A 25,095-nucleotide genomic window follows, 5' to 3' on the forward strand; every position below is an offset into this window, starting at 1 on the left:
TAATGCAAAACAAAGAGCATCTCAACAGCAAGCTGCTACCACTGCACCAGGAAATGTAAGTATGCAAAAGGAAATCTATTAATATAAGAGCATACCTGTCTTCCACATGAGCAGTCAGTGCAGAAGCTTTTGCTCTGGTGCCCAAGCTGTGCAGCACACACGGCTGTGCTCTCCAGTGTGTAGCTCCAGGGAGGTATGAGCAAGACTTTCAGCATATTTCACTGAAAGTGCCTCAGAGCTGCAGTATAAATCTGAGGGGGAATCTGGAAATCATGATGTGAGGAGTGAACAGGCTTGTTCTTACCAAAAATTTTCATCTCCAGCTATCATGATAGTGTGCCTACTAGGTTTATAGCACAAAAGAGTGCTAACATATTGTGTTAGGTTTGGTATGTGTATGGATGTATTTGTGTATACAAATGCCATCTTCCACCTCCTTCCCAAAGAAAGCCTTATTAAGTTACGTATGCCACCATGTGTTAAGTAATTTTTTTGTGGGCTATAAATGACTTGGCCAAGCTGTGAAATGAAACAGCTTGTTCCACTGCACTAACAGTGCAGGCTCAGTGCTTATTGTCTGTGCAGTAAATGTTCGATGAGTCACTCTCCAAACGAAGCCACATCATATGTGCTTCTTACACCAAGTCCTTTTCACTCTGTATGCATCCCTGTGATAGGACAGCTTTGGACAAACAGAAAATATCAAAATATACTATTGTTTGCATTTTTTAGTCAGAAAACAGTGGTTTGTTTTTTTTTTTTTTTTTTTTAGGTTGATTACTGCTTTTAAAATCTTCAGTCTGTCCAGTAAAACTAAGCCTGTATTAGATTATTAGATGTTTAGGTAACATCTAGTCCTGAAGTTAGAATTTTACCTTTGAACCAGTTTTCTATTTATTTTTTCTAATGAAATAAATTCTCCTAAGACATGCATCTAATTTTATCCATCAGCCTTTGAAGGTTTTTTTGTTGTTGTTGTTGTTTTTGTTTTCATTAAACTATATGTCCAAAACATTACAAGGAGTGAAAAATCACTGCTCAAACAGCCCTCTGCCAAAGCAAATAGGGAATTTCCTAGGTATTCCTATTATGCAACACATTCTTGGGTTTACATTCAAATGCAACATGACTGTTTTTGCTTCTGCCTGACCCACAAGTTCAGCAGACATGATATAAATAAACTTTGTTTTCATGTCATTCCTCCCACTTCTGAGTGGTCAGAAGGTTTCCTAACAGAAAACTAGTTTTTGCAAATGCAACCTGCAAACATTTTCTTTTAGTTGTTTTCAGTTTTAGCCGGTTTTATTTAGGAAATACATTGTTCTTACAACATCTTCTAAGCACTCCATGTATTTTAACATTAGGTTGGTGAATATTTGTTTACATCCCAAGTACAAAATATTCTGTTCAATTTACTTGTCTCTCTTTGGATTCCCAAAAGTGAATACAATAAATGCAAAATCCACTTGGTAATCTAGTCTTTCATCTCCTTATGCTACAAAAGACTTCTGAATTGTATTTTTAATTATTTTATCCTCTTCATTATATCTTTAAGGACATTTTCCATTATCTCTTGCTACTATCCACGTGACTCATTTTTCTCCCCTTAAAGTGCTCACATTATTTCTATTGTACTTCCATTGTATTTTAACATAAGACAAATGGACTTTAAACCATTTCCTAGAATTTCTAGCATTTCAAGCCAGAATGTCTAATTTCTCAAAATCAAGCTGACACAATGAATAAATAAATCTGTTGTGATATTCAACTTCATATGTATATTCAGAGTGAGCAGGTGTAAAATTTTTCATTATTTTGACACAGAAAGTGAAGACTGTCTCAGAAGGGATTTTGTCATTTCAGACTATGTTGTTGAACTCTCAAAATCTTGCATATCAAAACTAAGAAAAGATAAAAAATGTCTTTATCATGAGAGAGGGAAAGTAGCTTAAAATCTATCATTTTTTATTGAGAACCCAAGCAAATCTAGCAAAATCCTCCCTGTTTTTGTATAGGTGAGACCCATTTTGTGTTTTCATACTGACATGGGAAAAAGGTGCAGACTCAGTCATCCTACTTTAATAAAATATTTATGCCATGTTACACAAAGATTATTGTAGCATTGTGCAAATACTTAACTGAACTGTTGTTATGTCAAATTCAGACTTTTGCAGGAAGTTTGAAATTTTTTTTCTCCCTTTAGAAACACATTTTCTCCTTAGTAAAGCTGCAGTAGAATAAGCTTAAATAATCAAGGTTTGGGTTGCTCTGTATCTACAGCATTAGTTTTCTTCTTCTCCCTTATGAAGTTTTTTTTTATATAAAAAAGCCAGGGCAAAGTGTGCTTTTCATCATCAAAATTTCAGATGTGCTGTGGCAAGCCATCTTTTATGCAACTGAATCTGCAGCCTCTGATATGTCTCATTATGTAAGATGCTAAAATTGTGAAGACTATGAATAGATATTTAGACTTGGGCAGTGATTTATGGTGAGGATGAAAGGGAACAAAGGTGGCTGAAGAGAGTTTTTTCCTTCTGAGGTTGCCTAGTTTCCCCTTTCAGATTCAGGCTGCACCTATCTTTGAAGTTCAATTAAAACCACAAGAATAATTTCAACCATCATTTTAGTTTTCTCTCAAGTTTTAGCTTTCTCTGAAGTTATGGAAAATTATGGAGCTGTATATTTTAATTTTGATACTTTTAGCCTAGTTTCATTGGCTAAAAATCTGTTTTCTAAATGAAAGCCATTAATTTGCCTCTCCACTAACACTTTTAAAAATTCAGGCATTACCTCCAAAGGCATTTATCCATCCAAAAAATAAAAGCTTATAAAGGTATTATCCCTACTGCTAACAAAATTCAGGGAGTTATCCTTAGACATAAACATTTCCTTATGATTAACCCTGTTAGTAGTTTGTAATTATAAATCAGAGATAAATTTTGGGGAAATCTGGTATTTGAGGTACGTGTAGATAGAATTATCAGTTTTGAACGCAGGAATTCCCTTCCACAGAAGTGGAGCATATAAATAAGAGATAATCTAGTAGGATATACTATGAGTTGTGTAAATATCTTGACTTCCCTCACTTCATTTTCTTTCTTTCTCTAGCTACTACCAGTCAAATGCACACAGGTATCCTGTGTTCATCTTCAGTATTGAAATCAACCTGTGGAGTAATCTCTGATCGCCTAAATTTGATATTTACAGGTCTTATTATTTTCCCTCTATTTATTCCAGATATCTCTATGGTACAGGAACAAGTCTGGCTAGATTATTGGAAAAAAATCTTAGTGGAGAAGTTTCTGGTTCTCTATACTGTCATTTAGGGTACTGTCTTGGGCAGCTCCTGGTACTAGAGAAACTCTTTCATCAGATTCACCTCCTCTAACATTATTCCTTCATTGTATTCTTCCCACCACCTCACTTTTCCTACAACACTTTAGAAAGTCACACAACAGAAATAAAATTGGTTGAAAGGAGATGGGTACATCTTTATTTTTCATATTTGAGCATATTGTGAAGTACCAGTGTTATTTTCCCACACATCACATTACTCCAGATCAAGAGTTTTTACCAAATATGGTATCTTCTGACTATACGTTGATATCAGAAGTGAGTTGATCTCAGAAGTGAGTTTTGGTTTCGTTTATTTGTTTTGTTTTGTTTTGTTTTGCTTTTATCTTTCAAAATGACGAATAAAACCTACAAAATAGGGGCACACATAGAATGACCAATAAATGGAACAGAGCTTACTTTTTTTTTTTTCTGGGAACTATTTCACATCTCAACAGGCAAAATATTTTCTCTGTTTTCAAAATATATTTCATACAACAGGGTTTTGTTTTTGTTTTGTTTTTTTACTTAAAATAAGGATTTGGGGCATGCAGGCTAAATTTCTGCAGAAGTATATTTACATTTCTCTCAGCAGTGAGCCTGCTAGGTCTGAGAGTCACAATGTAAAGCTGTCAGCTTGCTCATATGCCTGATCCTCAAATCCAGCCACCCTCAGTGCCCACAAAATTGTAAATTGTGTTTGCTGCAAGCAAAGTTGCTGAGTTCTGCTCCTCTCCCCCATTACACAATTGCATGTGCATCACATCTGAGAGCACTGGGAGACATTAATGAAAGATCTTCTTTGCTCATCTCATAGTGAGATAATATAATATATATTATAAATAATATATATTAAATTATAATGTACATTATGTAAAAGATTACCATAACATAACATAACATAATGTAATGTAATATAATATAATATATATTATGCATAATGTATAATATACATAATATACAGCCTGTCCTCAGCAGTGCACAATGCAAGGTAAGGAAGGGGAAGGAGAAAAGAGAGGAGCTCCTTGGGTTCCTGTCTGCTCCCACCACAGAGCATCCCTGTTCCCAGAGATGTTTATCTGAGTTTGCCATCCCAGAGGAGAGTGGCTGCCTGCACACAGTGTCCCTGCCTGTGCCAGGTAAGGGACAGAATAAGTCATAATAACACCCAGCCCTTCTTTTGTAACAGCATATAACCTTTCCACAGGCAGATTAGAGAAGAATCTGAACACAAATTAGGGACCCTTAGCAGCTGGAGTTCCTCTTTCTCTGAGCTTTAGTTTGTGCCATGAGCTGTTGATTGCACTGTGAAGAGCAAACTGAGTATCCAGCTGTGAGAGGAGCAACAAATTTAAGAATATATTCAACGTCATTTTTATTGAGAAAAATCCATGGTAGCAATCCCAACATGTATTTAAAGCACTATGAGACAGAAGGAAGTGGTTGTTAAAACTGTATTAGATGTCTGATTTTTCTCACTGTAGAAAAAAAAAAACTGTGGCAATTTTCATAGAGAAAGAAATATCTGTGCAAAAGGTAAAAGACAAAAAGAAGGAAATTTAAAAAATAATCATAAAGACAAAAAAATTTGAAGCCTGTAAAAATTGAGATGTGCTGTTTATAAAAGTTATTAATCATTATTTTTCAGCATCTTTGCCAGTAGCTCATGCCCCAGCAAGATGATGAAAGGCATGAATACAAACAGCTGGTACTGCAAGTAAATTGTGTGATGGTAAAAAAAAAAAGAAAGAGAGAGCGAGAAAGATTTGCTTAAAAAAAGAATGCAAGATTTTGTCTGGCATTTTAACTTCTTGATATATGTATGTTTAAAATTATACTGAATATTTTTGATTTATTTTCAGCTGGAGTTGTTTAGCTCTAATACTGAAATATATATACTATAAATTAATCTATATATCCTATTACTTGCAGTAATACTGAATTATTTATTGCAATAAGATCATGTTATCTTGTTTTTCTGAAGCACAGCTGTCTGCTGGAGGATGAACATGTGATTCTTAAAATAGTGTTAAAGAAATCCAGCAGAAACATGTTTCCTGGTAAATCATCAGTGTGTTAGACAGAAAATTATGTCTGTATGAGATTCATGGGTTACTGTGGAGACATTCTTGACAAGTGACAAGGTCTTCATCACCCTTTCTAAGACTTTGTGTTCTCCCCTGGGATCACACTCCAAAGTCCTGTCTGTATTTACATGATCAAAGTCCCTCTCCTCACAGGAAACCCAGTCTCACTTACTGAAGCCAAACAACTCTAAGAGATGTTATTAACTCCATCTCAGGGAGATGAAATCTGAGATCAGAAAGCTACTAAGGAACATTGGTCTTGTGGCTGAACCCATCTATTTTGTTGTCTTTCATCATGTCCCGTATTTTAAAGCTGTAATTTTGTCCATTTTTAATTCAAGTTTTTGAGACATGGATTGGAATCTCAGGTTACTTAGATTTTATGACATGCTGCTATATGTTCTAACTCTCTCAATATTGCAAAAATATAGCTGAATTCAAGATTTTGTTTATTTAAGAAATACAGCTACATAGGAGTATTTTATTTGTTTTATTCTGGAATATATTATTTCTCATTACACCATGTTAGAGATAACTATCCAAGTCCAAGTCATGAAATACCTATGAGACAAATAGTAGTTAAGGACATCCAAAAAATTCCTTTTTTCTATCAATAAACACTATACAGAGCCCTCAGAGGTACATTAATTTAATCTCTTAGTGTATCAAAACAGATAAAGACCTGAGGAGATTATGCATCTCTTCAGTAGGCCAATATCACTGAGAGCTGTTTAGAAAGATCTTCCTCTGATTTAAAATCTTTCACCTTAAAGTGTCTGATTCCTGAAGCTCCAGAAGAGCATTTTCTACCTATTTTATAAACAATAATTTCATCTAAAAACCTCATTTGAAAAGATGAATGCTGGGAAATATTTGTTAATTTTTTTCCCTTGTATTTCATTTAATTTCCCTGCTGTAGCACCCCCCAGTCACTCTTCTGGAACAGGAGAGCCCATACCAATTTATACACAATTATGAAACAAAATGTCAGTTTATGTATTTTCCTGATTCTGTTTTCTGGCCATCTGGCATCCACTCAGGAAATTACTCAAGTATGAGGTTTATCAAGCAGCAGCATTTAGGCATCTCATATTTAAATTTCCAAGTTTAACCTACTCATACATTATCCATCTATGTGAAAATACATAGTCAACATCAGGAAGCCATTCAATGTATTTTAAGATAAAAGTGCAAATTATCTCAAAACTTTACATTTGGACAATTGAACTGAATAAAATTCCTGCCATTCTGCAGTGAGATTTACTTGCTCATTGAATGCTTTGCTGAATTGGCCTTGATAACACAGAATGATGGGAGGCAGCTACTTCTGTCTTGGGTAATTCTGTTTGACAGCAGGCATTTGATTAGAAAGGAATGGGAGCACAATCCATACTTATCATTCTCTGGAATTGACAACTGCAGTGCAGATGACACATCCTGTGATTTACAACAGCAGTCAATTAAAACTAATAGCAAAACTAATTAACCTTTCACAATGCAGAGTGTGACAGTTTTACTAGAACAACAGCTTTGGTGTTGCCATCACTACAGCAAATTTAAACTCCTTGACTTCTAAAATACCTTGCAGCAATTTGGTTAATAACAACCTACTTTTAATTGGTAATAATTTTTTAATAAATCTGGTCCCCTAAAAAGAGGTGTGCAGTCATTAAAAAAACCAGGCATGAATGTTTTTGATCCTTTGTATAGATATCGATATATTTAAGAATTGGTTGCCTACAGTTGGCAAGTTGCAAAGGTGAACACAGTGATGCTGTTCATGAATGTGGTCCTCATGTGGTATATCACTAAGTGTGTGCTTGATACATATGAAACAGGTAAAATATCACACTAATTCAGCTTAAATATCTCTTATCCCTTTCAATTTTTACTCTAGCATATGGTTCTAGAACAACTCTTTTTCCCTCCTTGTTTTCTAGGCTAAATTAGACAATAATTTTTTTGTGCTTTACTATATGGTTCCTTACCACTGTGCTAATCCTGGTTTACACCTCTTTCATCTGAAAATAATTCTGATTGAGGGAAATGTTACTACTCAAGTTAAAAATTGTTTTTCACTTCTTTGGGAAACCATATTAGTACTTCCCTAAAATGATATGCGCTATTTCTTTTTCAGGGTTGAATTGTAGCATTTATCATCATCCAATGTATCAAAATACCTGCAATCATTTCCATTCTCATATCACTTATGATTTATGTTTTCTAAACTTATATAAGAAGGCAAAACATTGTGATTGGGTGCTGTATATTTTGTTTTATTCCCACTAATGCAACCCTTGAGGTTATCCAATCCCATGACACCCTGAGGAAGTTTATTTCTGTCACACCAAACATGACATTCATGACACATTCATGTCCAGCTCAGCCCACTGTGAACTCTCACCAGCTCTAAGATGATTCACTATTAACTATTCCCTTCATGTCTCATTTTCATTTAAATATTCAACTCCACAAAACAAGGCACGTATGCTCTATTTTTGCACACCCACATAAGGGGAGATGTATGGAACTTATAAATGATAAGGGAAAATTTATAAATGAGAAAGGGGAAAAAGCTAAGCAATAGAAGGAATAGGAATCCCTTCTGAGTCTACAAAACTCTCATGGGTTCTAAAGTTTGTTTGTTTTAGTGCAATGTTTCATAAACCTGGTGTTAAGGCTCCTTCACTCATGCTGTGGGAGAAATGAAAATTATTATGGAAGCACAATAAAGCTATTATGCTTCATGTGTTTGCAGCTGTAGATCATTGTTTTCCCCACAATGTTTAAATGGTGAAGCAGGATTGCTTGTCTTAAAGACTATCTGGCAATATAGAATAGTCCATGGAAAATTCCCAGATGCTGAGAAATAGTGTTGGATTATTTAAATATAACTTGCTGGAAGAATGTATCCTTTTTTTCTGGCTCACAGCATCACAAGTGGCATCCAAACCACCTCATCTCATCTTGAGCTTAATGCACCCTAAATGAAAAAGGAGGCACTGAGGCAATCAAGATGAGGTCCTAACAACTAATGCAAATAGAGCTTAAAGGATGGAGAGGGAATAAAGAAAATAAACCAAGTACATTTTCCAGAAAAGCCTGTGATTCACTAAAAATTGCCTGAAACTAATATTAGGTTTGTCCTGCAACTTTCCACGCTGGGCCTTTTCTCATGTTTCTGGGAGTCAGTGCAGAAACCAATACTGATCACAAATTCAGATTCAAGCAATACCTTTCAGGTGTGTCACATCTTCATCCATTGTTTGAGAATTTTATCTGCAGAGAAAAGAAGGCGTTATAATTTTGTCTTGTATATCTTTCAAATCATTCAAAATCCATAATTTAACCAAGATGGGCCCAGTGGAAACTCAAATCTTTTCAGGGAAAGGGCATTTTAAGAACAGGGATATAATGAACAATTACAGGGAAATTGTTGGCCATTCCTTGTTTGATCCCAGCTATAAATGATCTTTTCTGTTGGCATCACAAAATGTAGACTTCATTATCTTTGCCTAACCATGTAGCAGGAAAAGATGCTATTATTGCATATTCAAACCTATAGGAATGGTTTTTTGATTATTAAATATTGTGAAAAAATCACTTGCCTCATAAAGAGTCCTCTCCCACCTTAGAAATAATAGCAGTGCTGGTTCAGCTGAAGCTGAATTACAAATTCATTAGGGACTGTAACTAAATTAAATTCTACCTTCAGTTTGTGAGGGGAGTTGGGGGACAGCTGTGATTATTTCTTATTACACTTTTACTCATGATCCCTCAAACTATTTTAAGTAGAAAAAAAATAGCATTTACATCTGTGAAACAGAAGCTCTCATTTTAGAGGGTGTTATTCAAATTTAATTATACATTTGTGATACAAGAAGTTATCTTTGCATGCCACTTGGCAACTTAACACTCTTTAATTGAGAACCTTCTTCACATGTATAATTGTTTATATTCTGCAGAGTTGCTTTGTACCTTACATCATCTTGGCACAAGCTTCTGGAATGTCCAGTAAAGTGTTAAATCCTGCTGGCACCAGAAGCTATGTAACAAAGAATCCCAGCTGCTTTATGGCTTGATTTCTTTTGAACTAATGTCTAAAGTGAAGAGAAAGGTGAAATAATATTTTCAGTAGCAGGGCAATAGATTTAGAAGCACAACCCCCACTCTGAGATGATGTTAGCATGGAGAGGATTGAGCTGGGGATGCTCTGCTCCCACCCCCTACACATTTAGGAGATACAGCCCTGCTCCTCTCTGCCTGGCTTCTCTAAAGCCTTGTGGGAGGACAGGCAGAGGAAAGGCAAAAGAGCTTTGTCTACATTTCCTTCTGTGCCTTCTCTCCATCTCTAAACTGATTTAGAGAGGAATTCATAAAATGTAGAAGTAATGGCCCTGTATTTCTACCCACATAAGCAGAGAAATTACCTTTAATTTTAAAGGTCATTCTAATCCCTTCCCTTGAAACTGTGTGAATGATATTGCTCCATGTATATAGGAAGGTGAAATAAAATGCTGACTTCACCAGCCTTGTTTCATTGCCTTTGAATATCTTACTTTTAACACTCTATTGAAAGTTCTCTTTCTTCTTTTCTTGCTTCCTTTTTTTCTTTTTTAAACGAAATAACTTCAGAGTCTTGTAGTAAATGTTTCTGTAAAGGTGAATTGCAGTGACCATTATGTGACTTATAACGAGAAATTTCTATTCTTGGGAAAAAAGCTCCACTGAGGCAAATACATTCTGAAGCATATAATCTAGTTATACAAGTGTATGGTGTGTGCCCACCATTTGCTCATACAAGCTATACATTTTCCTTACATTCCTGACTGAAAACTGAGCTATAAGTATAGCTATAAAAATTATAAGGAAAAAAAACACAAACAAACCAAAACCAAAACTTAATTAAGCAAACAAAACCAAAACAAAACAAAAATCAAACAAAACCCCAAAACAAAACAGGAAAAAAAAACCTAAAATATTACTTCTCTCCAAGTTAGAAAGATACATTTGGTTTCCTCTCACAATAATGAGGGTTGCTTTTTCTGCTTTTCCAGGTAAAACACAAGTTATGGGTGAAATCAAGATTGCATTAAAGAAGGAAATGAAGACAGATGGAGAACAACTGATAGTAGAAATCCTTCAGTGCAGGAATATCACATACAAATTTAAATCTCCAGATCATCTTCCAGGTATCACTAAGAAAACACCTTCATGATACTTTGAAAACATTAAGTAGGTTGTATCTTAAGTCATTTAACATCATCACTAAAATGGAACAGAAAATTGCTACTTTGCCAGGATGACATATGCTACAGGATTCTTTTTGAAGTACTTATTTTCTCCTATGACCAACTTTAATGAAAGTAAAAACATTTTGTAGAAGCAAATTAACTCTCAGAAGTTAATCTTCTTTTTAGTTTACTTTTTATTTTTAAAAATTAATCTATTTTTAACTTCGTAAAAATTATAAATCCCTAGGTTATAAAAGAGCAGGTATAAATAGTAGAAGATTGTATTTTTGCGAACAAAAATCTCATATTCATAATGATATTTTCATAGATAGATAAAGATATCAAGGTATTTTTCCCTTCAATTACAGTATTATAAACTCAAAGTAATTCCTTTAGATTTAGTGGGATGTGATGTGGGATTCACATTTTACACCATGTGAGTGAGAACAGACTATGACTTTGTAGAATATAATTTTTTCACAAAAAATTTCCCTCTGCTGAAATCATTAACAACAAAGATGATTTAAAAGCTCCTGTATTTAACTCATTGAACTATTTTTCCCCAGACCTGTATGTGAAGCTGTATGTTGTCAATATCTCGACCCAAAAGAGAGTAATTAAGAAGAAAACCCGGGTATGCAGGCATGACCGAGAGCCTTCGTTCAATGAAACATTTAGATTTAGCTTGAGTCCTGCTGGGCATTCTCTTCAGGTAATTCTGCATTTTATTAAATCCTAATTTTTGATGTTGTCTGTGCAGTGCTATGGGCTTTTGAGCTCAATCTACTACCTCAGCTGTTTGTTGAAAAGGGAAAATTACAAATAAATTAACACAGTTATGTAATAATGAAAATATCAGGCTAGAGGAGACATTAAAAGATGGATTACTCTATCACACCACACTGAGGAAGGGTATTTATAGATCAGGCCTGAAAAGTTTAGGCTTGATCTGTTCTTAAAATCCCCCAGAGAAGGGAGTTATACATGCCTTCCAAGAATAGTTTTCTATGTATTTAGAAATTTTAGTGCAATATCAAAATCAAATATGTCATATTTTTAATCTAAGCTCACTTATCCTTAAGTATCCTCACAAAGTACAGAGGAAAACTGATATGCCTTCTTTTTAATAAAAAAGTTAGGATTTACAGAGGAAGGCTGTTATCTTACCTATCCTTTCTACTTTTCTAGGCTGAGTCAACCAAATTTCTTGCTATGTCCTTTTGCCTAAATGCTTAATCATTTTATCATTCCCTTAATTTCTCCAACCTCTTTAAAAGTTGTGATACCTAGAATTTGACACAATAGTCATCATCTCAGATGCTGAGAATTGACATTTTCTGGGAAATGATAAAGTTATCAATAAAGTCTTGCCAAAGTTTAAGAGCTCCCATAAAAAAATTGCTTTCAGTGGGGGTTTGAAGATGAAACCATATAGGGTAGACCAGTAAAGAATAACTCAGAGAGTCCTATGGTAAAATAATCCATGAGGTTTTAAGGAGAGAGATAATGAGTGACATATCCATAACAGTTAGCATGAGACTTGACATTTCCTCTGGAACTCTGTGATATAAAGACAAGAGGGGATGAGGGGAGACCTCATTGTGTTCTTCAACATGATCCTGAGGGGAAGCAGAAGGACAGGCACTGATCTGTTCACTGCTGTCACCCATGGCAGGACTCAAGGGAAAAGCCTGAAACAGTCAGGGAGGTTTAGGTTGTACATCAGGAGAAATTTTTTCACTCAGAGGGTGGCTGGGCACTGGAGCAGGTTACCAGGGAAGTGGTCACAGCACCAAGCCTGACAGAGTTCAAAAAATATTTGGACAACACTCTCAGGCACATGGTGCAATTATTGGGGTGCCCTGCACAGGGTCAGGAGTTTGACTCAACAATCCTGATTGATGTCTTTAAACGCAGTATATTCTAAAATTTTATGATTTTATTATATGTGCTGATGCTGCATACCAGAACTAAGAGAATGAAGGCCATAAAAATATCCTGTAAAGTTATCAAGGAAAAAGTTTAAAACAAAGAAAAAGTGTTTCTGCTTCATGAGAATTGGAGTTTGAGCTGTAAAATGTATTACCTTTATATATTGTAAGCACTAAATAATTTCAGAGAAAACGTACCTGGAAAAAATTATAGAAGAAATTTACAGATGAAAGACATCAAATTCTGTTAAATACAAACTTACTGCCTGTGAGTCAGGATGGTCCACAGAGCTTAGTAGGTATTTTGAATGAATGAAACTACTTAACTGCTTTGTCCTTATATTCTACCTTATACACTACCCTCTTCACTTTTGCAAGCACTTATTTTTTTTGGGGGGAGAGCTTTAATCTGACTCAATGCATCTGTTTTTATGTGCTCTTCAAGCTCAACAGTCTATTTGTTCCCATGCAAAGCATGAAGCTGGATGATTTGAATGCTGAATCTGAGTGATGAACATTTAGGGCCAAAGAGATGGACACAGTCCAAAGAGACTTAGGGGAGAGAGGAATTAAACAACCCAGAATTTATAGAACAAAAATGGAACTGGAAGATGATGGGAGAAAATAGGATCAGAGAGAGGGAGTAAGATGAGATCAAACATGATAATAATGAAAGGTACAATGTAAAGAGTGATGAGAATCAACCAGAGGCAGAAATTAAGACAAGGGATGGCAGTCTAAAAATCAACAGCAAGAATTGTGAATATTTGCCATAAAAATGAATCCATAGGCTGTTGAGGAAAAAGAAAAAAGAAAAAAAATTAAGAAAACTTGAATTGTCTGGTACAGAGTATTGGGGATAAATAAGAAGCAAAACCCCTGGGGATTAAAAACTAAGACTAGCCGATCCAGGAGAACAAGACTGGAATCTAAGGCCTGGAACACAGCAGAACAAAGGATGAGAGACAGAAAAGCTAGAGAAGATAGGTCCTAGGGTTCCATCTGGGGGGAGTCGGGAGAAGGATCAAGGACAGAACTAATGAAAAATTGGATAAAATTTTCTCTGTCCCAAAACTGTTAATTTTCTCAGAATGTAAACATTCTGTGGAAAACATTTTGTCAGTTTTCAGACAGGCACTTTCCTCAGCCCCTGGCATTTTTTTCCTTGCTTCTCTGATTTCCCTGTTCCTTGGCTGCTCACCTGGGACCCTTCTGGAAAGCACTAAGCTTCTGGCTCCTGGCTCACTGCAATTAGAAATACATAATGTCCTATGCAAGGATAATCAGAAAAACCCAGAAGAACAAATTTCACAGATGTTCTGGTTTGGCTTTCCAGCTTCTGGGCAGTCCCCTCTTCAGCAAACACCAAAACTAGGGACCTAGAAAGCCATCAGCAGTGGAACAGGCTGCCTATTTTCCTCAAGGACACATTTTCTTATGAATGGAATTTCCTACAGTTCAATGCCTAAGAGTTTTCCCTTCTCAAACCTTTTGACTAGTAGCCATTAGGTTTCTACACTGTCCAGGTTGCCGATTGATATCAAAACTGGACAAGGAAGTAGGAAGCCTTCTCAGAAAAACATTTTGCAAATTACTTCCCTTTTGAAATTTATTTTAAAATTTATTTGTGAAGTTTGCATTTTTTACATTGCTTTCCAAATCAGAATGGAAACCTTTTGAAAATTGTGAAATTCTTGATTACCCTAGTTCTTCTACAGACCTGTTACATTTCTACTGCCTTGTGGTTTCAGCACAGTACAAAACCCTTGTGTTCTGTAATTTTTCTTCTAGCATAGATCTTTGAAACCATGCAACAAAATGCTCATTTTTCTCTCTTGCTGGTTCACATGGAGAGTGACAGCCTTCTCCCGTAATCAGTTACTTCCCTTGCCTGTTGCTTGTTGAGGTCTGCTCAGTAACTAAATATTACAAACCCGCTGCTAATGCTGCCATGGAGATGCAAATCTTCATTATTTCTTTCTCTTTTTGAAAAACTTAGGAAGTTAAAAAAAAACCCAAAAAACAAAACCTAAAAATCCCCCACATTGTTCTGGTTAATTTAGTTACTTAGAAATTAAGAAATGCTAAAATTTTTTCTGAATATGTAACTATAACTCACGCCATGAATTATACATATTATCAAATGCATTTTCCTAGAAACATGTATAATGAACCTATAGATTCACAGATTCACAGAATGAGACAAGCCATTCAGGAAAGTATTGTTTGCATGGCACAAGCCTCTTTGGCTGGAAAATATGTACTTGGATGACATTTCACAGAAAGCCTTGTACATCCAATCTGCATCAGTTCCACTGACTTAACAGGAGCTGCTATTTCACTTGTACAAACCTTTATCTTGTAACTTAAAACTTGACCTTATGCTCATCTTTGGTAACCAGCAGGTGAACAAATTGCTCATTAACATTCAAGATTGTCATCTTCTAATTGCTATGCCCAAGGATAAGGAAAGAGAAGCAGGAGAAGATTTAATTTTCACAGGGCTTTCTGTGAAGGGAAAGGTGACTCTAAAAAGTGATGGTCAATGTTTCTTTTCTGTGCATAGCATATTTCGGCCCGATATCCTGAATCTTTAATGTTTTGCTAGTATTATGTTACTGTGCACATTGGTGATGATGATGATCATTATTATTTTCACAGATTCTGCTTGTCTCCAATGGAGGAAAGTTTATGAAAAAGACACTGATTGGGGAAGCTTATATCTGGCTTGACAAAGTGGATCTAAGGAAAAGAATAGTAAACTGGCACAAACTGTTGGTCAGCTCCACACAAACACACTGAGCAGAGCTGTCTGCTTAGGGCACAAAACATGCAGAGTCTGCTCTAAACAGAATCACTTCAAGAATATAGTTTGATATCATTGTGTTTAGCTAGTCTTTCAGATTACAAAGTAGAATAAAAGCAGTCTCTGGGCTACAAAGCACACTTAAATGAGGGCTAGTACACTTATTTTTGCTGCAAAACACAGCAAAAGGAGAAGAAAATCTGGGCCCAGAAGTTAAAGTGAGGCTGTTTGAAACGAAGACTGATGAGAGGGCTCCATGTTGTTGGACTCTTTGTGAAGAGAGGAAGTGTGAAGGAAATGAAGGAGGCTGGAGGCAGGCGCTGACGCAGAGCTCGGCTGCAGCTGGAGGAGTGTGATGGGAAGTGCAGTCTGGTTTTCTGTGCAACCAGAAGGAGATCATTTTATGCAAAACCACCTAGGGTGACTGACTTTCCAAAATCTCACTTATTGAAAGTGTAAAACTTGCTCCTCTGCACCTTAGGATCTCTGATAATTTGCTGTAGTGAGATTACGCCACTTGACACAAACTGCAAGGTGTTTGCAAGAGTGGTAATGTTATTTTTCACAACTTTTTTCCTTCTTTCTTTTTTCCTTCAAAAACTAGGCTGTGGAGAATCAGATCTGATTGTTTCATTTGTTTCTGTGTGTTAACAATGGATATAAACCACTGTCCTAAAATGTGATGAATAAAATGGTATAAATGGTCTATAATTTGGGATGTGGTTATAAAGAGTAAGGACAGGTTAGAAACTACACTACATCAGAAAGATAAAATGCTGTTTCAATGTCAGTGACACTGTGTTTCACCCCACCCTTTGAGTCAGAAGGTCTGAATCAGTTTGAGATTGAAGGGACTTAGGCACTGGGACTGATGCAGTTATTTCAACCCATCCTCACATTTTTCCACAACCAATCTTGCTCTGAAACTGTAGAAAGACAATGAATTTTAGGCTATTTTGTGGCACTTGGGAGCAGCAGCCCCACCATGCCAACAGTGACCCTCTCAATGCAGGGTCTGTATCAACACTAGTGACACATTTGGAATCTAAGGGGAAGGGACAGCAGGGCAGCTCCTGACTGGATGCTGCTGCATCAGAATGAAAAATATCCTCTTGCTATCTCAGGTGAATGTCTGAGCATAATCCACTCAACAGCATGGCTTCTTGGTGAGGAAAGAAATAAATAAGAAGGTAACTTGCAACTTTTAAGTCTGTGTCAGCACTTCCAAGCATCAAGTCCCTTTTTCAAGGGTTTGAAGCCAAGCACTTTGCTCACTTGGGAAGATACTGCTGCCTGCCATGGCTTAGGCTGGCTGCTGTATTTCCCCTTGTGGCATGTTTGAAGAAAGGAGAGCTTTTTCTCTCGTTCCTAAAAGTATGGCAAGTTTTTTAAAACCCAAGAATCAATGGTACTAACTCCCATGTTACTCAGAAGTCATTTAATATTTCACAGCTTCAATAAAAAGTAGTTTCCCTGGAAATATGATCTCATGACCTTTGCATACTTAAAAAAAGAAAATTAACAAATTTCTGCATGTCAGACATTTCTTTTTCTGGCCCATAAAAGACTTTCCAGTTTTCATTATATTATTTGATGTACGTTGTCTTATATTTTCTGGATATACGTAGTACATTTCCACTGGTTGTGCAAGACCAGCTGAAAATATTCTTCTGGAAAATATCATATGCTTAAAAAAAAAAAAAAAAAAAAAAGAGGAAATATAAAGCTTAGGGTATTAAGCAACTGGATTGACTGTGAAAAAGCTACACTATTTAATCTGGTAACACTTCCCACATAGATTTTTTGGTTTATGTTTATCAACTTAAAACATCAGCATGGAACAGGAATGTGAGAAGAAACATAAAAATTATATAAATGATACACACACCAAGGAAACTCCTGTTGTTCATAACCTGCTGGTAGCCTGCTTAACTTGTAAGCAGAGCAATCTTACCAAAATCTTATTAGCTGTCTTAAAAACACAACATCACTTACAGTGGGAGTAGGGTGTGTGCTTTAATGTTGAATTTTATGCTTTCACCAGTATATGGATACCCTACCTCTCATATATTTTAAGAACGGTCCTCTGGAGTTATTGTAAAAATTCTATGTTTTGATGTTGTATCTGTTTTTATAAGAAAATACTTCAAAGAAAAAATCCCCGACTGAAACAAAAAATCCTGTGTGGATACATTTGACATAAGCGTTGCTCTCTTGGTGGGTTATCTTGCATTCCTGATGACTATACTGTGTTCGTACTTTGAAAAAAAAAATCTGCAAAAAAAAAAAAAAAATTTGTGTGAAGTGCAAGCCACGAGGTGTGCAATTTTGTGCAAACTGCTGGTGATTTTGCTCTTGCTAAGATTTGGTACAAAGGCAGCAAGTGGCACTGGCAGTTGCTATGGAGATTTCCGAGAGGAAGGAGCAGTCTGTGGCTGCCTGTAACCATCATCTGTGACTGAGAACGCGGCCGGGCGTGCTTTGCTCTCACACCCCTACAAATGTGCCCAATATTTTATTCAATGCTTTTGTTGAGTGAGGCTGGAGGGGACAGCTGCCTTTGAGGCTAATCAGCTGTCGGACACTGGTTTAATTGAAGCATCTTTGGTTCTCTGGGCAACACCCAGAAATGTTTCTGCGTGTTGAAATGGCAGTTTTGGAACACAAAACTGCCATGGAACACAAAGAGTGGAATTTGTGAGGAATGTGGCACAGCCTTGGCCAGCTGCAGCAGGGATGGGCTCCTTTGGGGTGGGTGTGTGTCACACCTGGGCACACACACTCGGCTTTCTGAGGCAGCGGCATGCAGAGGTCAGAGAATGCCACCAAAGTGTGCCAAGTTCCTTTTTTCGACCAAATTTCTAGGTTGTACTGAAATCACTCTATGCAACACTGGTTCATGTTTGAATGCATAGTTTCTTTTTTTGTTGTTTGTTTGTTTGATTAATGAAGTCAGGAAAAACTCTCATGACAATGTTTTTAAAAAAAAAAACAATCAAACAAGGACTATCAGTATTTTTTTACTGCTTTTGTATATATCTCAGTATTTTTTTCTTTTTCATCATTAATTTTTGTTTATTTTATCTGGCCAAATGTGCTGAGATGTGGCAACAGCTTTTATCATTTCTGAGTGATTGATTATTAATGAGTTCACATATTTCTATGATTGCTTTGAAGATACATATTGCAGGGAGGCAATAGCACAGACATTTAACTCTTTTGATTCATAAATCTTCTGAGAAAACAGAAATTGAAGCTGCTTCTTAGTTCAAGCCTTGTAGAGTGGAAACAAGATGAAAAATGAGCAAAAGCACAGTGTGTGTGTTTACAAATGACAGGGATTTATAGCATTATCATTGTTATTAGTATGCATAAAATGAGCAGCAAACAGCCATTCATTTTTTTCCAGTTTAAAACAAGACATGAGAGTTTCTATGATGAATGTTGAGCTAGTTCTTTATCATTACACTTTAAAGGGATAGTATCCAGGGGCAATGACTGCTGCTTCTTTATTATTACCCACAGTTTTACATTACATGGATCCTGTATGGAAAAACCAAAAACCAGTTTAAGTCAGTCACAATCAATCTGCTGACTTGAACTGGCTTTAAATCAAGACCTAGGAAATATTTGAGTTATTTTTCTGGATGCTGGATGTTTGCATGGCTACATTGTGGGATATGGTAGCTGGTAACCAGCTGATATTGATTCATACTTTGAGAATGATGATGAAGAAAAAGACATCTATTATATTGTAAGCTAGTGTGAGCCCAATAGAGATTATTTAATTAGGATTTAGTTTCATGGAGATATCATAAAGATGTTAATAGTATTTTTTTAAATTATTATTTGAATCATAACTGACACTATTTTTAACTAGTTTATTTTCATTGCTACGATGTTGAATGTCCCAAATTCATTATTTGAGTATATATCTAGATATGTACATACCTATGTGAATAGCAGAGAAAATTTGTGTGAGTGTAACTTATAAAGGTAATTAAACAGAGAGGAAATTTAGCATAAGTATCCACCTACATTATATTTAAACACTAGTCCTACATGCCCTGTGAATTTTCTGTACACCTGGCATGTAGGATGAATGCTCTTTATAAATGCATATTGCCTTTAGAAGGAAAATAGGAAGAATAAGTGACCGGATACTCTCTCTTTAAACCATAAGAAGCATTTTAATGTTTTCTATATGTTCTGTTTTATTCTTTTGAAAAAAATTAATAAGCAAATATATTGATGAGCTCAAAAGTTATAATATATATAGATATCCATAATTAAAACTAGATGATTTGATGAGAGTCATTTTCTTAATTTGTTACCCTGTAAATAAATATACATTTTTGTAAAACAAACTAAGTTTCAATTATTAACTCCATTTGACATCCAAGCATGTGAGTGTGTCCTTATTTGATTGTATCTTATAGATGTTCAGTGATGTGCTCAGGTGCTCAACAATGGGTGACTAAAGTGTGTGCTGTCATGCTACAGACAACATGTACAGCAGACACAATGTTTAAAAAAATCCAAAAAACACCAAAAAAAGAACCCCTGCAAAAAAAACAACAAAAAAAGAAGAATAGTCCTTGGGCAAATATAATGTTTCCACAGTGAATGTTGCATGCATAGGTAGTGGTTTGTTGATATTAATTTCATTTTGAATTTTTTTTATTTTTCATTTTGCTTCCAGAATCATCAGAAAAAATGAAAACAGACTCGTTCTAAAAGTTGTAAAAACTGAAACAAAAGCAGTATGAGATTGTATAAAAATGCTTGTAAATCTGTCCCAGTTTTCACTTTATGTATAAATCCATGCCATGGTTTTGTGATTGTATACAGGATGTATCTTGAGAACTTATGCAAATTGTGCTCTATAAAGGCTGTTATCCCAGTCTGACAAATAAATATTTAAAATATGTGGTTTGGGTTCTTTTTCCTCATTAACATGCAAACCTGTTTTGCTGGTTTATATTTCCCATTTGTTGACCACAGTGGTTTTTTGGTGCTGCTGTGCACATTGCCTATACTCTTCTGTCCTATTTCTGCATTAGCAAACCACCCAGGGTATAACTCATCTCCCACACTTCATTTGGAAATAAAGAATGGTTGGTACATCAGAGCTTTTTTCCAAACAAGTCAGAACCAGAATCACATTCAGCTTATTAATACAGTTTCAGCTCTGGCATCCTATATAGACAACAAATATATGTGCATACAACAGCACAGTTTAGGAATATCCAGGGGTTTGTCTCCTCAATGTGAAAAAAAGATGAATAAAAAATGTAGTTATACTCTGTATTCTTGTAAGTCCCTGATGGAGACATAATAAGAAAGGATATGATAAACCCTAGAAAGATTTTCTCTGGCTCTTTTCTCCACCAGAAAGGTTTCCAGGAACAATATATTTTAGACTTTGCTATAATAAAAAAGAAATAATTTTCTTTAAGAAATCATTTTTTGTAGTACTGAATTTTACCTGACTAGTGTAACATTTGTGATGCTTTTCCATTGAGACTGTATTTTTGAGCCATGTCTAGATCTATATTCATTATATTTGCACAGTGTCCCTATTTGATAGAAATAATTTAAAAACCTCCAAACATGTCCCCCGAGTGAAAGAAATTGTTTTAGTCTGGCACCAGAACATATAGACTAGAATTATTTTCTGTGAGTTGATGCCTTTTTCTCAGAAATTAATGTAATGAGAAATAGACAGGAACTTTGAGGATGCCTCAAGAGCAGAGGTGCCCTTTTTCACACTGCAGCACTGACAAAGGCTGACTTTGTTAATGCCCATCAGGAAAGAAGCTCAACTTCCCAGAGCCAGCCTCAATCACTAGGGTATGAGTTCAAGGCACTTTGGGTGCCTATCTCTGAGAAAATACTTATGATCACAGTAAATGCTTCACCCCAAACTCAGCCCAAATTTTTAGCATCCTCTTTTATTTTGGTGAGGGAGCTCCTGCTCGGCACACTGGCCCTCTGGAAATGGTTAGAAAACATTCCTGAAGTGTTAAGGGAGAGAGAGCTGGCTGGAATTATCTGCTGTGGAAGCTGTAGGTTTCTCTGAATCTAGCTCTAGGAAACTAGTTTACAGACAGAAAATCCCTGTGTCTCTTCTCAGACACAGAAAGAATGATTAAATAATAAGCTTATTTTTAAATAATTAAAAATATTTTAAAAAAAATATGTTTTTACTTACTTAGAGAGTGCAGTAAAGTATGCATGAGCTGTTTCATCAGATTGCTGTTTGTAGGGTTTAACTTAGAAGCTATGATGTAAAACTGGGAATTGGGAAGTTCATGGAATGTTTTTTAAAATAGGCTGGACTTAAAATTCATAGAGAAAGAAGTTACTGAAAATCATACAGGGAGGTTCAGCTTAGCATTCTGGCTGTGAGGACAACTCTCTCTGGAACTCCAGCAAGAGTATCTTCAACATATATCTTCAGCTTTATGTTTTTCATAGAATCATGGAATCATAGGATAATTTTCATTAGAAGAAACCTTTCAAGGTCCTGCAGGATAGGGGACAGGGGCATGAGCTGGGACATCTTTGACTACATAAGGGTGCTCAGAGCCCCATCCAATCTGACCAATATTTCCACTGGTGGGACATCTAGCATCTCTCTGGGCAAACTGTTCCAGTGTGTCATGTCCCTTATTGAAAAAAAAAAAAAAAATTCTTCCTTTTATCTATCCTTTTATTTCCTAGTTTAAATGGTTTCTTTTGGGAAGGATGAAAGTTTAACAGGAAAATCTCCCAGGTATGTATGTTTTGGCAGAAAGATTTTTGAATGTAGAATCTGAAGAAGGAATAAAAATGAAAGCAATTTTTGATATAGAAGAAAAGAATTGCTGAGCCAGTCTTAGTGGATAACTAAGAAGGCAAAGGGTATGTTAGTTAGAAGGGGTTTTTATGACTTTGAGCAAAGGATAAACCCACCTCAAACAAGAAGATGTTTTTACCAAGTAAAAATATACCACAGGCAAACAAGACTGCCAATGTTGCAAGTAGAAAAAAGGTCTCAGAATTTTCCACTGCAAGAAAACTGAAAAGCAACTTCTAGCTTAAACTGTAATGTACTGACTTTAAGTAATTGGAGAACATGAATGAATATGGTAATTACAGTAGTTATGATAGGCTACAGGTAAAAGTTAAGGTATAGATTGGTTCTTCTGTATTAAGATGCTCAGCAAAGAAAAGTCTATAATGCATTGTAACCCAAACTAAGGGTCTGCAGGCTTGTCTGCAGCTGGAGCTGACAGCTGCAGGCACAGGCTCTGTCACCCACAACCCTGGACTGCTGCAACATCTTGGATGCAATAAACTGCATTTTGAAGAGCCAGCTCACCTCCAGTTTTTAACCACCAGGACCCCAAATCCTTGTGCCCAGAACCACTCTCAAGTCATGGATATTTATAAAGGGAAATTAGGGAACTCCTCTTACTTTTTAAAGGTGATTTTCCTGACACACACGATACAGAAAGAACATAGTGCTTCTTTTCCAGTCCTACTTTATAAGCATGCACATGACACAAAATTCAGTCTGTCAGTTAAGGGTGTTAATGAATTTAATAAAAATAATGTAATAAAAAGCAGTTAAAAAATAGCAAATTATCCAAATCATACCAGTATGCATCACTTTAAACTGGGAAAAAACCCCAAGCACATAGTAATAGTTGGATGATTAGTCTGTATCAGCATAGCTAAGATGGTATGTTTACAGACAAGGACTCAGACACTGTAGGTCTGACAGAAGGAGGATAGCTTCTAATTTGAGCAAGTTGGTCATTTTGCTGCAATAGAGTGGTCATTACTTTGACCTTTTCAAAGGGTCTGTATTGCTGTGTCCTTCATATATCAGGATCTTTGGGTGATACAATATCAGGTAAGATTTTTAAACACAAGTAAAAAAGCAAAATATAATCTTTTTCTCAGCACAGACTGTCAAATCTCAGAAAGTTCTTGGTGTTTGCAGTTCAGCAGCCACAGCTAAAATAAAGATAGAAGACTTCGACAACATATTGGCAGCTGGGATCAATAGAATGTTGGTAGGGTCCTTGCTGTCTAGAGGAGCCTTGAAAGTCAGGAGAAATGAGCTGATGTAAACTCATGCAGTCCAAAAAGGCAGATATGAAGTCCTACATCTGATATTAAATAATCTGATGCATCAGGCTGTGGCCAGCCATGTTCCAAAACAGGGTCAGGCCTCAGGGAACAGCTCTGGTGGGCAAAGGCACAGAGATCCAAGGTGCTGCTCAGCCCTACATCACCTCTCCTGCCCAAGGAGCCTTTAAGCCAAGAATAAACAGACAGCAGGACAGTCAGCTACAAGGGGGATGAAAAAGTCAAGCAGAGAAAGAAGAGCTGCAACTTTATGGTGAGCAGGGCAAAAACTCCTCTAGTCCTCTTTTTATGAGAGAAGGTGCAATATTTATGGAATGACACAATGGCACACCTACTGAAAGTTCTCTGAGACTTTCTAAAAGTGGTCTTTCCACTGTGTTGCGATTCTAACTGCTCTTATACATAGCAAGTCCTTGATAGATTTATTCCTTATAATTAAAAAAATCCAGTGCATTATTAAATTATTTTTTGAAATTACTGTATGTGCATATGCTTAATGAAACCACACTACTAGTGATTTTGACTAAAAATTCAGATGCCCAGTTTATCATGAAAAATTCTATTAAATCGAGGATTTAAGGCTTTGCAGATGATTTTAGACATTCTCTGCAAATGCAACAAGAATGAACTCTAATGTCTTGCATACACAATTCTTCTTCCATATCTAACTTAAATTAATTTTTCTTGACTGTCATTTTAAAATATAAAGGAATCAAAATGTCGTACATTTAGACTTTTGTAATAGCGATGGACAGAGGCCATTTGAAAGTAATCCTGATAATTACTTACAAAGAAATTTCTGTATCTTTATGATAATACAAGAGAAAATCTAATTTCTCAGAAAGTTATCTTTTACCAATTTTCAAGAACAATAAAAATTATTACCAAAAATTTACCATCTATTTCATCAATTCAATCTACAGATGGTAGGGAAATACTATTCCTGTTTTTAAAGGTGAGGAGCTGAAGCAGAAGAAAGTTACAAGCCTCTTTACAAAGGTTTTCAAGTTATCATGACTTGCTCATGTGTCCTTTGTAAATTATAGGCCTTATTTAGTCTCTTCCTCGAAGAGGAAATCAAATAAAAGAAAATCACATTTCAACTCTGTGTTCTGAAAATCAAATTAATAAACTTAGAATAATTTTGTATATCTAAAGAGAGGAGGTCGGAACAGCAGCTACAACTAGAGGACATTAAGCAGCTGTTTTGACAGTAAACATCTGGAGCTTTCATGTTGTTTTTGAAGCAAATTTGAGCTGAACACATTTGGGCAACTGCTCAGAGCCTCTTGCAATCTCTGCTCTAGTTCACTGTGGTAATACCAGGGTCATTTTCATTAATGGCTTTGAGAATTCAAAGGCTTTGCAACCTGGAGGCACTTCATTCTTCCTTCATCCTCGGCATTCAGAAGATGTAATATGGAAAAAACCTTCCTGAAAGCCAAAACTCACTTTGTTAGAACTATATTCTTTTCTCAGTTTCATCTAGCAAGACTTCAGGGCACAGCAGAATTCAGTATTGTTGTCTTCTTTCATTTTTGCATTACAGATTAAAGGATGCA

The 25,095-nt window shown here is 35.9% G+C and overlaps 1 protein-coding gene across 1 annotated transcript in view; it reads left to right on the top strand.

Annotated features, from left to right (window-relative positions):
• The window catches only part of PCLO (piccolo presynaptic cytomatrix protein), a 325,495-nt gene extending 305,218 nt beyond the window's left edge, over nucleotides 1-20,277 (top strand). Inside the window, exons 24-26 of the mRNA XM_059471746.1 lie at nucleotides 10,478-10,612; nucleotides 11,221-11,366; nucleotides 15,247-20,277. Coding sequence (XP_059327729.1) covers nucleotides 10,478-10,612; nucleotides 11,221-11,366; nucleotides 15,247-15,387 — 422 coding nt within the window. The 3' untranslated portion in view covers nucleotides 15,388-20,277. The remainder of the gene's footprint in view (nucleotides 1-10,477; nucleotides 10,613-11,220; nucleotides 11,367-15,246) is intronic.
• Nucleotides 20,278-25,095: the final 4,818 nt, after the last annotated feature.

The sequence above is a fragment of the Ammospiza nelsoni genome, chromosome 5 (assembly GCF_027579445.1).
Source record: "Ammospiza nelsoni isolate bAmmNel1 chromosome 5, bAmmNel1.pri, whole genome shotgun sequence".
In the NCBI taxonomy this organism is placed as follows: domain Eukaryota; kingdom Metazoa; phylum Chordata; class Aves; order Passeriformes; family Passerellidae; genus Ammospiza; species Ammospiza nelsoni.